Source organism: Panthera uncia (genome assembly GCF_023721935.1).
Source record: "Panthera uncia isolate 11264 chromosome C1 unlocalized genomic scaffold, Puncia_PCG_1.0 HiC_scaffold_3, whole genome shotgun sequence".
Lineage (NCBI taxonomy): Eukaryota > Metazoa > Chordata > Mammalia > Carnivora > Felidae > Panthera > Panthera uncia.
In genome coordinates, this window is record NW_026057584.1 from 21,025,146 (window position 1) to 21,041,226 (window position 16,081).

At 42.0% G+C, this 16,081-nt stretch overlaps 1 protein-coding gene across 3 annotated transcripts in view; it reads right to left on the reverse strand.

Annotated features, from left to right (window-relative positions):
* XRCC5 (X-ray repair cross complementing 5) overlaps window positions 1-16,081 on the reverse strand; it is a 90,115-nt gene that overhangs the window by 29,520 nt on the left and 44,514 nt on the right. For 2 of the 3 annotated variants that reach the window (XR_007454288.1, XM_049614937.1), the window contains exons 15-16: window positions 11,511-11,604; window positions 9,758-9,827 (exon numbers count right to left, since the gene is read on the reverse strand). Coding sequence is in view for 2 of the 3 variants with exons in the window: in XM_049614937.1 (XP_049470894.1) it covers window positions 9,758-9,827; window positions 11,511-11,604 (164 nt within the window). In the remaining variant the exon portion in view is untranslated. Of the gene's footprint in view, window positions 1-622; window positions 742-9,757; window positions 9,828-11,510; window positions 11,605-16,081 lie in introns of all 3 variants that reach the window. The other variant, XM_049614938.1, reaches the window with a different exon arrangement.

Here is a 16,081-nt window from a genome sequence, read left to right on the forward strand (position 1 = left end):
GATATAAGATCAATATACAAAATCATTATCTCTTTATACTGGCAACAAACAAGCCAAAAAATAACTAAAAAAAAAAAAAAATCCATTCACAATTAGCGTTGACAAGAATTAAATACTTGCAAAAATTTAACAAAAGAAGTACAGGACTTGAACACTAAAAACTATAAAACACTATGGAGAGAAAGTAAGACCTAAATAAATGGAAAAATATCCTATGTTCATGGATTTAAAAAAAATCAATATTGTTAAGATGGAAATCCTCCCTTAATTATTCTATATACTCAATGCAATCCCTGTCAACATCCCAGCAGGCTTTTTCCAGAAAATTGAAAAGCTGATTCTAAAATTTATATGGAAATGCAAAGGGCCTAGATTAGTCAAAACTATTTTACAAAAAAACAAAATTAAAAGACATAGTATTTCAAAACTTACTATAAGAGTAACAATGTATCGATGAAGGACAGACAAGAATTGAGGAGTATAGAAATAAACTCTCACATGTATGGTCAGTTGCTTTTCAACAAGGTGCCAAGGCACCTGGATGGGGAAAGAATAGTCTTCCAAATAAATGGTGCTGGGATAATTGGTTACCCTATGAAAAACAATCAATCTAGATACTCACCTCATAACCATTTACAAAAATCAACTCAAAACAGATTATAGACCTAAAGCTTTCAGAAGAAAAATTTTGTGACTTGGCTAGGCAAAGATTTCTTATGTAAGACTGCGAAAGGATAGTTCCTAAAAGAAAAAAAAAATGATATATTAGAAAATCGAAATTAAAAATTTTACACTTCGAACAACACCATTAAAAAGATAAACCAGACTGTAGAAAATATTTGCAAATCACTATCTGATAAACATATACAGAATTCTTTACATCTTGATAAGCTAACTGAATTAAAAAATGGGAAGAGATTTGATAAGACATTTCACCAAAGAAAATGAGGTATATGAATGGCCAATGCCCATTGGAAAAAAGGACAGCATCATTAGTGTAGGAACTGCAAACTGAAACCACAGAGATGTCAACACATTGCCACTAGAATAGCGATAACTGAAAAGACAACACAAGTGTCACCAAAGATGTGGAGAACGTGGAACCCTCCTTCACTGCTGGTGAAGGGTTCAATGGTAAGCTGCTCTGAAAGGAGTTTGGCTATTTCTAAAAAGTTAAACACAAACTTCCCAGCAATTCTACTCTTGCTCAAGAAAAATGAAAAACACAAAGACTTGTTTTTCTTTTATTTATTTATTTATTTATTTTTAAAAAATTTTTTTTTTCAACGTTTTTTTATTTATTTTTGGGACAGAGAGAGACAGAGCATGAACAGGGGAGGGGCAGAGAGAGAGGGAGACACAGAAGCGGAAACAGGCTCCAGGCTCCGAGCCATCAGCCCGGAGCCTGACGCGGGGCTCGAACTCACGGACCGCGAGATCGTGACCTGGCTGAAGTCGGACGCTTAACCGACTGCGCCACCCAGGCGCCCCTTGTTTTTCTTTTAAAGTTTACTTATTTATTTTGAGAGAGAAAGTGCGCATGTGCACGTAGGGGTAGGGCAGAGAGAGATGAGACTCCCAAGCAGGCTCCACACCAGAGCCCGACATGGGGTTCAACCTCACCAACCGTGAGATCATGACCTGAGCCAAGATCAACAGTGGGACGCTTAACCGACTGAGCCACCCAGGCACCCTGAAAAGATACAAAGACTTGTATACAAATGTCCATCGCGTTATTTATAATAGCTAAAAACTGGAAACTATCCGAATATATCCATCCATTGATGAATGGATAAACATGTGGCATATCCATAAAATGGAATATTATTCAGCAATAAGAAATCAATTGCTGATATATGCTACTACATGAAAAACTTCAAAAACGTTATGCTGGGGTGCCTGGGTGGCTCAGCTGGTTAAGTGTCCGACTTGGGCTCAGGTCATGATCTCATGGTTTGTGGGTTTGAGCCCTGCCTCCGGCTCTGCTGACAGCTCAGAGCCGAGAGCCTGCTTTGGATTCCGTGTCTCCCTCTCTCTCTGCCCCTCTCCCACTTGTACGTGCTCACTCTCACTCTCTCTCAAAAATAAACATTAAAAAAAAAAAAAGACAAAAAAAACACCCTGTTATGCTAACTAAAAGCAGCCACATGCAGAAGACTGCATATTGAGTGATTCTATTTATGTGAAAATTCCAGAAAAGGTAAATCTTTAGAAACAGAAAGTGGTTACTTGGGGTGGTGGTAGGAGAAAAGAATTGACTACAAATAGTCAAGGGGACCTTTCTGGGAGGAGGGAAAACTTTCTAACTGGTTTGTGGTGATGATCATACAACTCGAAATTTACAAAAAGATCACTGAGTTGCACTCAGAATTAGTACATCTTATGGTAGAAAATTACACTTCAATACACTATTAAAACAGCGACCAAAAGTAAGTACAATTTAGCTAGGAGATCTGTGGAGATCTACCACAGACAGAGGGGATGCTGACACTAAGTTTCCACAATAGAGTAACTGCTAAAGCTCAGAGAGATTTTATCCTCAGTGCCCCCAAGGAAACACTGCTAGATTCCAAACGCAAGGGAGCTATCGAAAAAATGCTTCTCTTGTGAGAAACGGCTCCTGACTCTAATGGCCCACAGGGGCTATCCTGTTTCAGTGCTTCTCATTACCACCGAAAGACACAAAGAGATGAAGTACCAGATTTCAGCAGTTTTATCTGACAAAGGAAATGAAAATGGGCCTGTATTAGTCAGTGCAGGCTGCCATAACAAAATACCAAGGGCTAGGCGGCTTTAACATCAGAAATTTATTTTCTCACGGTTCTTGGGGCTGATGCTAACATAGTCAGGTTCTGGTGAGGGCTCTCTTCCTGGCTTGCAGACATTCACCTTCTCACTGTATTCTCAGATGGCAGAGAGAAAAGACAGGAAGAGAAGAGAGAAGAAAAAGCACAAACTGGTGTCTCTTCTTCTAAGGGCACCGATCCCATGATGAGGGCTCCACCCTCATGACTTCATCTGAAACTAGTGGCCTCCCAAAGGCCCTGTACCCAAATCCCAGCACGTTAAAGGTTAGGGCTTTAGCATATAAATTTGGGGAGGCACAGTTCAGGCTACAAACGGGCCTTTAATCAGAACTATTAACTAAAGATTTTTCTCCGTCATGTCATAAGAAACTGCAAAAAAAAAAAAAAAAAGGAAGTTCACTTTTCTTTGTCCAAAGGCATCTATGCTGATGATATTCTCAAGCCCCACTGAAACTGTGCTCCACATCTGAACCAAACCGCCCCCCTTCTCTAGCCTAAAAAACAACAAGCACGCCATTTTTAAAAGTTTTATGTAGACGCGCATAACAGACAGGACTAACTGTATCAAATTATACTTGCCACTTCTTTCTGCGTCAGCATATTTTTTGCCTCGGGCTTGCAATTTGAAAGGGGAGGGCCAAAACACTTTTATTGCGTTTAAGTGGGACTCCAAGCTGTTTCTAGGCTCCTCTTAACACATTTCAGCTGATTAGTGACTATTTTAACAAAAGCCTAACATCCTTCCCTAAACATCTTAATTGGTTAAGAGCTTCTGTTGTTTGCCACGAGCAGTCACTTTAAGTCATTGATTAAAGCAGTTTGCACATCAGCACAATCTGAAATCAGTTTTCTTCTTCAACCAGCTGGGCTTAGGAAGCAATCTTGAGGACGGCCCAATTCAAGGAGAAGCAAGTGCAATGCCCCGCGTGACGATCATCCACCACGCAAGCGAGAAGCACAGGATTTATAGGAGGTTGAGAGAAAGAACTGAGGTGCCTTGAGTAAGTACTTCAACTGCTCTCTGCCTCACAAATCATTCCCATTAGCATTCACTGCAAGGGTGGACTCCGACGGCAAGCTTTCTCCGAAGCACCGTCACTAATTCCTCACTAATTCTGCGTCCTTCCAGCAGAGCCTGGCTACCGTGAGGACAGCCCCCCCGGGGTCAAATGCAGCTTCCTGCGTTAAATGCAGGCCTCAGACCAGACTCTGCTCGTCTGCTTGTTCTGACGAGGGCAAAGCGTCTATGTGGGTTCCACATTTCCAGCCAGAGGGAAAAATACCCTTTCCTTGTTTGACATAAAAAGGAGAAAAAATGCTCAACAGGCTTAAGGCATGCACCTTCTGCCTCACAGGACAGAACAAAATGCTGAGAGTAGGGACGCTGTCGAATAGCACACGTAGACCCCCTTTAACGCCCTCAGGAAGAATTCCCAGTGCTCACCCAGAATACACCCTCAGCAAACAGCCTGTTGTTTTTATGCTACCCACTGGCTCTCTTTCTTAATGGAGAGCCAGGCTATATTTTACAAGAACCATACCCTGTCATTAGACATCTTCTGATCCACAGATGGACAAGAACTTGGAAGAATTTAGAAAGCTGAGGAAGAATGGATAGAAGCCTTTTAGGGAGAGTCCATGAAAAGCCAAAACACTTTCCAAGTGGTTATGTGTCCACGACAGTCTGTGCTTTGTGTGCCATGTATTTTTTTTCTTTTTTCTTTTAGTCTTCAAGATTTTCGTTTTAATTATTTCGCTGATGAATTTTATATTAAATGTAAACTCCGGGGCAGAGCTTTGCCGTCTAATGAAATGTATGCAGCCAATGAAGAAGTTTAAGCCATAAGATCCAGTGTCTTCCACACACATTTGCAATCTGTGGAAAGTCAACTACTCTGGGCCTCAGTTGGCCCACAGGAAGATACAGGAGACACTCCCAGGTCACTGATATTATATAATTACCGTGTCAAATACCAACATACCCTTATGGCGAATCCCCTTTCCACTTCCAAATAAATGGATATTTGTTTTCAAGTAAGACTTCTTGTTATCGATAAATGGGACATAAAATAACCCCAGACAGTCTGGTTCTGGGGTTTAACAGTTTAAAACTAAACAAGTCACAAGGGAACCCAGTGAAGAACAAGTGTCCTACTGAATAAAAAATACACAGTATGGACCCCTGTAGAACCCACAATCACGTGTTTTCTCTCCTGAGTAGATGCGTCACTGTTGTTCTGGGAAAGGACTAAGAAAGTATGTCGCATTGTTAAAAAAAAAAAGAAAGAAAACTTTTATAGGGTTGAAGATGTTTACAATTTTAGTTACTGTTTGTATTTAGTATCCTTCTTTCAAGACATTCAGAGTATCCAACAGAAGTTATTTCCCTTAAATTTACCAGCTCTGTGTAAAACAACAAAAAAAGGCTATATTTTTATCTTCCTATGTTTATCTGGAAAGAGCTATAAGTTACATAATCCATACCCAAGATTACATAAATCAGACCCATTACAACACACACACACACACACACACACACACACTCACACACTCACACACACACCCAGGAAACTTCTAGATCTCAACTCTTGGGAATGCAGAATTCAGGGCTTGCTTCATGATAGCTAACACACGTAAGTAACCTGCTGTGCACACAGGTGGTGCTATCCCATACAAAACTGGAATTGAAAACAACTGTCTCTTTGGCTTTTATGAATGCCGTAATTTTGCCACCAATTGTTACCACATTCTAACCAGTGTTGATAAATTTTAAGAAACACCCTTTCAAACTGAAAGGATACTATTTGCTAAAGGAGAATGAAGTAAGAACAAAGGCAAGAAAGCTTGAGGATGAAAAGTGGTTCAAACAAAGTGAGAGGAAACAGGAGAAAAACGAAAGGCCTCCACCGCCAGAGAATACAGTGATTCTAATCAATCACCTAATCAAATGGGTATGTGCACATCTACTGTCCATAGATGCAATGGTAAATGTCCACCATTTCTGCTCAGAATGGCTCCTTTTGACAGGTTCGTTTTTCACAACAACCATGGCCTGTGAACTCCACCGGGTGGATCAGAGCTACACCACCCTGTCACTCCTCAGAAGCCTAATACAAAACCTATAATCGAAGGGGCAAAAACAGGGTCCACGGAACACAGTGACATTCCATCCTTTTATCTGTCTCCATAGATCCATCTTTTCTGACTCATAAGGTCCTCAGAGAACCTGTTTTTGATACACCAGGTACATTCAAGCTACTTGACATAGTAGCTCATATTCAGTAGGAACCTCTAAATTTAGACATATCTCAAGCACGAAGAAATTATTTGGAGGCCTAAGTAATGTGGTTTTTCCTCCTCTAACCTGCGGTCTATCTTTTGGCCACTTTAGCACTCTTCCTAAGTAAAAGCAGGGAAGGGACAGGGAGTTCGAAATCCATGGTGTTCCTCCAAGAGTTGGTGGAGGTGGGTGTTCACCTAAGTGGATAACCCGGATTCGAGGAGTCTCTGAGGACTCTGTGCCCTCAGGTTCTTCCACTAACCCACAATTAACAGATAAAAGACACCACGGATGAGAGCACTGATGCACCTAGGAACTGTGTGAGGGAAACTACTTTCACCTTTGAGAAACGATTATCATGTATACAATGGTGGTCAAGAAATTTTCTATTGTAAAACTGTAGTGACAGAATGGTGGGGTGGGGTGGGGTGGGGTGGGGTGGGGTGGAGAAGGAAAGGAACCAGAAAAAGAAGGGCACCTGAGAATCAGAGACAGCTTACAGAAGTATCAGCAGCCGGAAAGAACACATTCCCGGGGTTCAGTGTCATCTCTATGCCAATAAGCTTAGAACAAGAAATATCCCTCACACGGAAAGCCAGAAGATATGAAAATGTGTAGATGCCTACTGCAGACTGTTGGTGTCAAAGCGACAGGGTCACAATACTCACGCTGACCACACTATTAGGCCAGATGGAAAGAAATACCCACGTTTTAGTTTAATAGATGAACAGGTCAAGTTCTAAGGGTGAAACAACCTTACCATTTATTACTGATCAGGCTTTTGGCAACTGAATTTAAAAAGCAAATCTACTGGAGGAAAGAGAAGAGCTTCTCTCTCCCTGACCCTTGGCACAGATCCTTGGGAGGGACGGAGGAGGTCAATACCAGAAAGGTAGCTTCAAGTCTGGAGGATGACTTTCGGCTTCAAGGGAAGTGAGTCTTCACTCACAAAGGGGCTTAGTAGAGATGTGGAACAAAGGTAGACCATGTAGAACAAAGGTAGGAAAAGTAATGAACAAACAAAATGTCTGGAGAGTGAAGCAAGGACAGAAGGACAAAAGGGAAGCCAGGTTAGGACCACAAAACAGAACCGGTGCTGACAAGTGTGCAGTCCCATTTTCCCAGAGCCCTGCAGAAAGTCTGCCTTTGTGAGGTCACTGCAGAGCTCTCACTGACCAAGTCCTAGCCGGAGGAACAGAGGGATCCCACCATCACACCAGCAGCTCACCAGGACTCAGTCACATTCAACATAAAAGGAGCAAAGGTTTAAAGTACATGACCTTATTATGTCTGAACAACAACAAAAATGCATAGGAAAGGAGGGCATTAGCAATCAGGACAAAGTCAGCTAAGTAGACAAATCCACTATTTGAAAACGATAGGGATCCGAATCCCTGACTGCTCTGGAGGGAAGTTCATCTCTTCTAGTTTTATAGTTTTCAATCTGTAAAGTGGGGAGAATGATACCTATTGTAACTTGTATGTCATCTAGAGGTCACTTGCCCTTGTTATTTTCACAAGACTCCTTCGAATCCCCAATCCCATGGCCTGGGAAACATGGTTTTCCCGATATGCGAGCAAATTCTTAGGGATTTACTCTCTCCTGACCTCTTCAGGCTCTGGTCTCTAATGCCCTGAGGTCCTTTCTCTGCTCTACCTGAAGTAATTCCAGACCAAACTCCTGCCTCTTCACCAGCTTCCCCAAATAGAACAGTCAAACCACGGATTCCTGAGTTTTACTGACACTGAATATGTGCAGTCGTGAGCTGGGAACACAACGTAGAATGCTGTGTCCTTATATAAATACCCATTCCACTTCCTCTCTTACACTTTCGGATCATCCCCTCCTGTCCTGAACTAGCTCCAGTGTTTCTACTTCTATGATGTTAGTAGCTTCCCTCTCCTCTGAAGCCTGACTGGCCAACCACCAAAGCCTGGGGACAGAGACTCAGCCTCTCCCCTAAGCAGTTATCAAGATATTTTTCCCAATTAAAAAAATTATTTTTCTTAGAAAATTCTGGCACCAGCTGTTAAAGCTCTACCATCTTCTCCGTTTGCTCACATGACTGCAAGATTGCTATGGGGGTAAATGAGACAAATAATAGCTCAGCATATGCTATTATATATAGAATATGCTAGCACAATGACTTGAACACAGCAGACACTAGTGGCTGCCTTTACGATTGTGATGATGCCAGATTTAGTCCCTGAAGAGACCATGCCTATACCAGCCAGCAAGACCAGTCACTTCTAAAGGGAGGTCCTTTGACTTTGGCCAAGGTAAATGACAACCTATAATCAAAAGCTAAGAAGGCCTCCATCTTTCTGCAAAAACATAATCATGATAGACGATGGCTGACTTGTCACTGCATTCTTCCAAACACAGTCACAACATGCAGCCAAGCAGAACACAGCACTGGTAAGACGTTGTGAATGCTTCCTTTGATCGTCCCCTGTATGAAGGAGAGAAATCCCAAAAGTAGAAGTTTCCACCAAACCTTCCACAAAGCTGCCACTTTAACTTTAATTTCCTTCTTCTATTTAGATGTAGTTCTGCTTTGTATTAAACTCAAAAGTGAATTTTCTCCTATATGGCGGTTCTTAACAGGGCAAAAAGCTCTTTCCCCATCTCAAAACACAAGACATACATAGATTATCATGATCACGAAGCTCCTCTTCCTCCGGAAATTCTCTTGAGCTGGCCTTCTGACGTTCCTGCCAACAAGACGTGGTCTAGTAGGCTGTACGCGCTGGGGCTCAGCTGGTTATGAATGCTTTTGGGCAGAAGCACAGCACATCCAGGCAGCTTGCTAGGATCCTCAGACCCTTAAGAAGTAACCTACACCTATGCTAGGCACTGCAGATGATTAAACTAGACTGTATAAAGTTTTCTAACATTTAGGAGTCATTTTGCCCCTAAAAGGCCAAGAAGTAGGAAAAGAGGTTTTGTGCACACATTAGCGGAAACACGCAGAAACGCAGCTCACAGACAGGTCTGCCTCTGAAAGGCAACAATGAATACAATGCTGTTGTAGACACAAACCAGCAGGGTTACAACTGCCAGCTGCTATTCCTTAAAGAGTTAATAAACAAGAACTTGAACACCACCAAGTGAATGAATGTTGGTCCTGGACCCTCTGTCCATCCCAGGAAACTTTTAATATTAGTCCCAGCCTAAATGGAATTCTAGGTTACAATTCATCAAAAGAAGACTGTGAGGATGTAGGCGATTTCAGAAAGATCAAATCTAGGGTAGTAGCAAGGTGACCTGGGACTTCTATAAAGAAGCTCAAACACTTAGGCTTCGAACAAGAACCATGGGTCACTGAAAATAGGAAGATATGACAAAACTGTTTTATTCCAAGCTCACTCACAAGACCCCAAAGAACTTCAATGAAGTGGAACCATAAGCTCTAAGGCTCTGGCCAACAGTTTTCTTAACAGAAAGACCTACAAGTTAGTTCTTTTCCTGCTGGGGCAGATGTTGCTTCAGTGTTCAGAATGTTGCTTCGGTGAGCTCCCCAGTAACGGAGAGTCACAAAGGTCCACCAGGAAAGAAAGTTGCTACATAGAAAGGATACCAACAAAGGACTACACTTCCCAATCCAGAGTATAAAGCCATTACCCTGATTATCTGTCTTAAATGCATAACCAGTGGCATATCACTCACCTTCCTCAAAGCTGGCTTTCTTCTGCCTCACTAGAACACGGAAGTTCTCAGCAGGATTCACACTTCCGACCTAGAATACAGGCACAGACAATAAACCTGAAGATCGCTTCTGTTTCTGGCAGCACCCCAGGCAACACAAGATGGCTTAATGTGGTAAGTGTGCTTTTATAAAATAAACCCAAAGACAAAGACAAGGCCCTTTCTATTCATTTCTAGTTCCAGGCTTCTGTGAAAAGCAAGCAGATTCCTGTGGCCAAAGAGCTGCTGTCTGTACTTGTACTCACCTCTCTTGAAGCAAGAGGACTTCTTTCCAGAGAGGTCGGCAGTATTACAACCCAAATCACCAGCCAACTCAGCTAGAACCTTTATGTGACACAGTGCTGGTACGTCCAGACACCCAGCCAATTAGGAAGGGGAGGATTCTGCAGTGTGGGGTCAGTTCAGAATAGATTTGCCCCGCTGCAGATGACATGAGAAACAGCAGCCAGTTGATCGGTTTGCTGACTCCTTGGCACTGAAGTTTTGGTAGAACATACAAACATGCCCAAGCTGAACGTGTCCCCCCCAAAGTAAAAGCAGATGTTGTGCAAAGATTTACTACAGTGCTATGTGGGGACGTCTCAAAGATGAAACGCTCTGCCACACTCACTTCCTGATCACATGTGGGTCTTTAACCTTCCACTGCCAACCTTAAAAGGCCCGATGTTTCACTCAGTTCACAGGGGAGAAGACAACAGGGTTCTATTATGGTTGGTAAACTTTGGTACAAAATGTACTGAAGTTTCCAGTTTGCTCTGGGCTAGCAGTCAGAAAAGCTCTCAGAACAAATAAGGTCATGATTTTTTCCCTTTACTATAAAACACTGAAATAAAATCCAAGTAATTTTCAGATGTTTAGTTTTCCTGAGAGCATTTCTTTTTGAGGTTGGAAAAAGGCATGCCCTAATGCTATCTATCCTGCCTAGTATATTTGACTAGTGAGGGACAACTTTTAAGAATCACTGATTATAGGAGTGCCTGGGTGGCTCAGTCAGTTAAGCATCCGACTTCGGCTCAGGTCATGATCTTGTGGTTCGTGGGTTCCAGCCCCGCATCGGGCCCTGTGCTGACAACTCAGAGCCTGGAGACTGCTTCGGGTTCTGTGTCTCCCTCTCTCTCTGCCCCTCCCCCACTCATGCTCTGTCTCTCTCCCCTCTCTCTCAAAAATAAACATTAAAAAAATAAAAAAAAAAAAAGAATCACTGATGAAAAATAATGCCACTTAACATAATGTATCCAAGTTCCAAAATCTTCCATTAAAAAAAGGTCTCAGTGTCAAAGGATACTTGGTTCAGGAAGTCTTAAGCTTATAAGACCTGTTCTGAAGTTGTACATTAGAAAAGAAATAGAGGAGTTACGCTCTTAAATTTTACGTATTTGGAGCCTAAGACCCATACCATCAACCTCCACTTATCCTGTCATTTTAACTAAACAGAAAACTGCAAAATAAAGCCAACCAAAATAGCTCCACAAAAAGGGCTACCACTTAAGCTGTTCCATGTGCTACATATTATACGGTGCTCTAAGTACTACATGTCATATAGAGAATTCTACAGGAAACTCCCTGACAATAAAGGAAGCAGTGTGGGAAGGGCGTGTATGGTTCACATACTGAAAGGACCAGAGAAAGTGATTTATTAAAGGACTAACAACAACTGATGCGATCTGCCCCAAGTCCCAACCTTCCCAAAAGGCCCTGGAAAAGTTGTGCTTACTCTGGTGACACTGCCTTCAGCCAGGCTGGAGACGCTAAAGCATGCTTCCCCTTCCTGAGTCTTCAGTTTTTTAGAGGCGGGTCCCTCTTCATGGCTGGAAAAGAAATAAATGGGTTTTGTCCCCCCCCCCCCAAAACAGAATAAACAACAGGAAACCCAGACTTGGCTGACGTGTAAAGTATACATTTATTTTTCACGTGTCAAAAATGAACAGCCGCACTTACTCCCTCTTTAAAGAAGAGCCTGCCTCCTTCTCGCGGCCCCAGGACTCCTGCCGGCCTGGCAGAAGCAGAGCAGCCCTGGCTGTGCCTCACAGCGCCAGAGAAGTCATAATCCGCAGCCGCGTCACTCGGCCCCCGCCAAGGATGAACCGCAAGCACAGGGAGAGGCAATGCAGCGTTTCACGAAGAGACCCGTTTGCCCTTCAGAAAGTATTTGCTAGTTTCTGTCCCGGAATCGATAGCTATTAGCTTTCCACGGACACAGATGACCTTTGGGTCTACTATCCCATCTTCTCCATCATGGATGTGAGAGCTTTGTAAGCTTCTACTCACAGCTGTCAAAACTTACTAGACAATCCCTAATTAAATATGTAAGACCTTATTCTTAGAGAAGTCTTAAACTATAAAAAACCACTTTCAAAAAAAGCCTTTTAATTTGTTCTTTTATAAACCTAATTCTGTTTTGGGCAATATGCTAACAGTCTACCAGCATCTGTGTGGTAAGGGAAAGAGGATTCCAAGGATTTATATCAAACATCTTGTCTCAAGTAACTGGCTGGCTTCAACAGCCTGCCTTAAAGTCAAGAGGAGGACAAATTAATTGCAAAGGAGAAGAAATCAAATTCAAAGACTCTGCCCATAATCTCCCATAAGCTGATGAACATATAGAGATATGAAGACTTTTCTCCCAGACAAATAATCAATCTGGGCCAAAAGTAGCTGTCAAGAAATGGCTGAAGGAGGAGGGACGTTAGTAACTAAGATCTAGTATTTCTAAGCGTGAGGTGTTTTCGTTCAAAAGCCCTAACTTCAGAGAATGAGTCTTGAAGAAGAGGTTATTCTAAAAACAAAGAAAAATGAGGTATGAGCTGGCTTATTCAATGATATTTCAAAAATGAGTCGTCTCTTCCAGTGGGATAAAAGGACTGAAGCAATCGTTACAGCCTCACAAACATGAACTGAAACTTTTTATTACTTGACATCTTTCCCATTGGCCACTTGCCTTTTTCCCTTTGAGAAGTAAAGAAAAGAAGACAAAAGGATGGGGACGAGGAAACATTAAAAGGGGTGAGTCATCCAGAGTTCTTTCCACCACGTAGAATAAGAAATAAACACAAAACCTTGATGGCAAAAATGGAGGAAAAATGCACAAGCCCAAGGGAGCATGAAATTCCATCAGAATTTGAGTCTGTTAAAGAAAAAGTCACAGCCATTCAGTTCACCTTTGCCAGTTCTTCCCAAGGGACAGAAAACATGGTGCTCCTGGATCCCAGTCTTACTTTTCCCACTGACTAACCCTGGACTCTTACACCTTCTTGAAGGAATTGATTTTGAAGGTATATTAATTTTTTTATACATAGAGTTTAAAGTCTAGTAAGTGACTCCTGTCTCTGGTCTTCTGTTTGCTCCTTAGAAAAACACTATGATGAAAAGTACCATGAGCATATCAACTACTCATCTACTGTCTCTCAAAAACACAAATTAACTTAGACCATGGTGAAAAGAAGTATGAGATATCCAAAGTGCTATGCTAAGTTCTGTGAGAATGCAAGGTTGAATTGCATGAAGAATTTCTTAAACCCTCCAAAATAAGGTTCTAGGGAAGGAAGGACAAAGAGACATATATATCAATCCTCCAGGACTGGGCAGGTAAAGGCAATAAGCGGAAAGTAGTAAAAATTTGAATACGGTTAATATTCTCAAGATTGAACCATTTAATAGCATTATTAGGAATTTTACAAATATTAAACTAATCATGTCTCTCAGTGGTGGGAAAGGGCAAAGACTCTCATCCCAAAATTACCTATGAAGAAGCTGAGCTCTGGAGGACAGAAATTATCTACACAAGACTCCAGCAGACATACAAATGTCAACAGCTACTGCATGTGGATATCGGAACCATGGATAATTTATTGTACTTTCTCATTTTCTTACTGTCTTTTGTAAATCTGTATACATTTTTTAACTCATTTTTTTTGGTCAAACATTTACCTAATACCACGTGCTGGCCGCTAAGCTCTATCGTAAATGTACAAAAATTAATATGTAATCAACACTTTAGGAAATTCAGCCAAATAAAAAAGATAAATATGTAAACAGGCAATTAACAAACTACTGTGGCGAGCAGCATATCCTCTGAGAGAATAGCCAGTTGCTGTCCTGGGCTGAGGCAGGAGGGGCAGGCTGGGAAGTAGTGAGATAGGAGGCCGGGAAATACAGTAGTCCCCCCTTATCCATGGTTTTGCTTTACAGTTTCAGTTACCCGCCATCAACTGTGGTCTGAAAGCAGATGACTTATGGTGTGAAGGTCAACAGTAGCCTAATACTATGTCGCTATAGCTACATCCTTCACCTCACTTCATCCCATCACATAGGCATTTTATCACCTCACATCATCACTAGAAAGGTGAGCGCGGTGTAACAAGACATTTTGAGAAAGAGAAGGAGAGAGACCACATTCACAGAACTTTTATTACAGTATACTGCTATAATTGTTCTAGCCGATTATTAGTTATTGTTGTTAATCTCTTACAGATATATGTGTGCACAGGAAAAGAAACATAGTATGTATAGCGTTCAGTACGACCCATGGTTTCAGGCACCTGCTGGGGGTCTTGAAACGTCCCCCCGTGGGTAAAGTGGGACCACTGTACCTAAATCATAGACACAGACACTGTGAGGAAAGAAAGGGGTTCTCTAGGGAGCTGGATTATGAATAGTTGCTTCTTTTCTGTCTGCTTACCTAGCTTTTCTCACTTGTGTAACAGAGTTTGATCTTAAGCTGATGCTAATGGAAAGCCACTAAAGCAAGTTTTTACCCAGGGGTCCAAGGATAGTGACAAGAATTTGTGAACTACCTGAAATTACATGCAAAATTTAGTTTGTTAGGGCATTTTCCTGAAGAGAGGGTTCATAGTTTTTACCAGATTACCAAGTGGGTCCATCACACACACACACACACACACACACACACACACACACACACACACACAAAGATTAAGGAACATTGCATTAAAGAATTTTAAGCAAGGAAGGAATGTGATCAGATTTGTTTTTTTGAAAATCACTCAGCAAATGCAGAATGGACTGGAAACAGGTAAGACTTGAATGAGGGAGATCAGTCAAGGGGTCATCTCAGAAAGCAGGCTAAACTGAGGCCTACAGAAGAGCAGTGGCAATTTGAGATGCTAATAAGAGCTAACTTTTTTTGTTTTAACTTTTGCCACTTGCCAGTCACTATGCTAAGCATATTTAAAATACCTCAGGGGCGCCTGGGTGGCACAGTCGGTTAATTGTCTGACTCTTGATCTCAGTTCAGGTCACGATCTCACAGTTTATGATTTTGAGCCCCATATTAGGCTCTGTGCTGATGGCGTGGAGCCTGCTTGGAATTCGGTCTCTCCTTCTCTCTGCCCCTCCCCAACTTGTGCGTGTGCACGCATGCTCTCTCCCTCTCTCTCTCAAAATAAACTTAAAAAAATTTTTTTTAATTAAAAAAAAAGCCTCAGTTAAATATCACAATGACACTATGAATTAGCTATTATTATTGACCTTTTACGAATGAACAAACCAAGGTTCAAAAGGGCCTGACCTTGTCTAGAAGCACACATTAGTTAAGGGGGTCCACAATTAATTCTGTACTCCCAGCCCTTCTCCTGTACAGCCTCCTGAAAGGTGGGTATTTGTTACTGCCACTCAACACTGAGCAGCTTGCCAATTTTAACCACCACTGAAAGGAAACACTTCGATTTTGATCCATCTCTACCTGACTGCAAAATCAATGCTATCAGCCACTATACTAACTTGAGGCGAAAGGAGGAGATTTGAGGTAAATCTAACATAACTTGGTAAACCAATCAGACATGGAAAGTAAAGGAAAGGTTTGACTCCCTGGAAATTAGTTGTCAGTCACCGAAACAGAGAAGAACAGCATGAACAGGGCTTTGAAGGCAGCACGGGAGGAGATGGAAGATGATGAAGTCATTTCTGGACACACTGAACTTGAGGGATCTATAGACACCTCAGAGGTCCAGAAAACAGGATGGAAACATATTAGAGTGGGCAGATATTTCGTAGTTCTTGAAGACATGTACATAAAATAATAAAAGGTCTTAGGACACGCACTGCTAAGGCGATAAGGCATAATGATTGAGAAGGCAAGCTCTGGAGTCAGGCTGTGCGCATGGAAATCCTTTCTCCAACACCTAACCCGCTGTGGTCTTGGGCAAGTGTCTTATCTTCTCTAAGCCTCGGTGTCCTCGGCTTTAAGAGGAGGTTAACAGAAGAATCTACTCCACAGGACGGTCAAGACAGCCCACACGGGTAACACATGTGGAGCACTCAGCACGT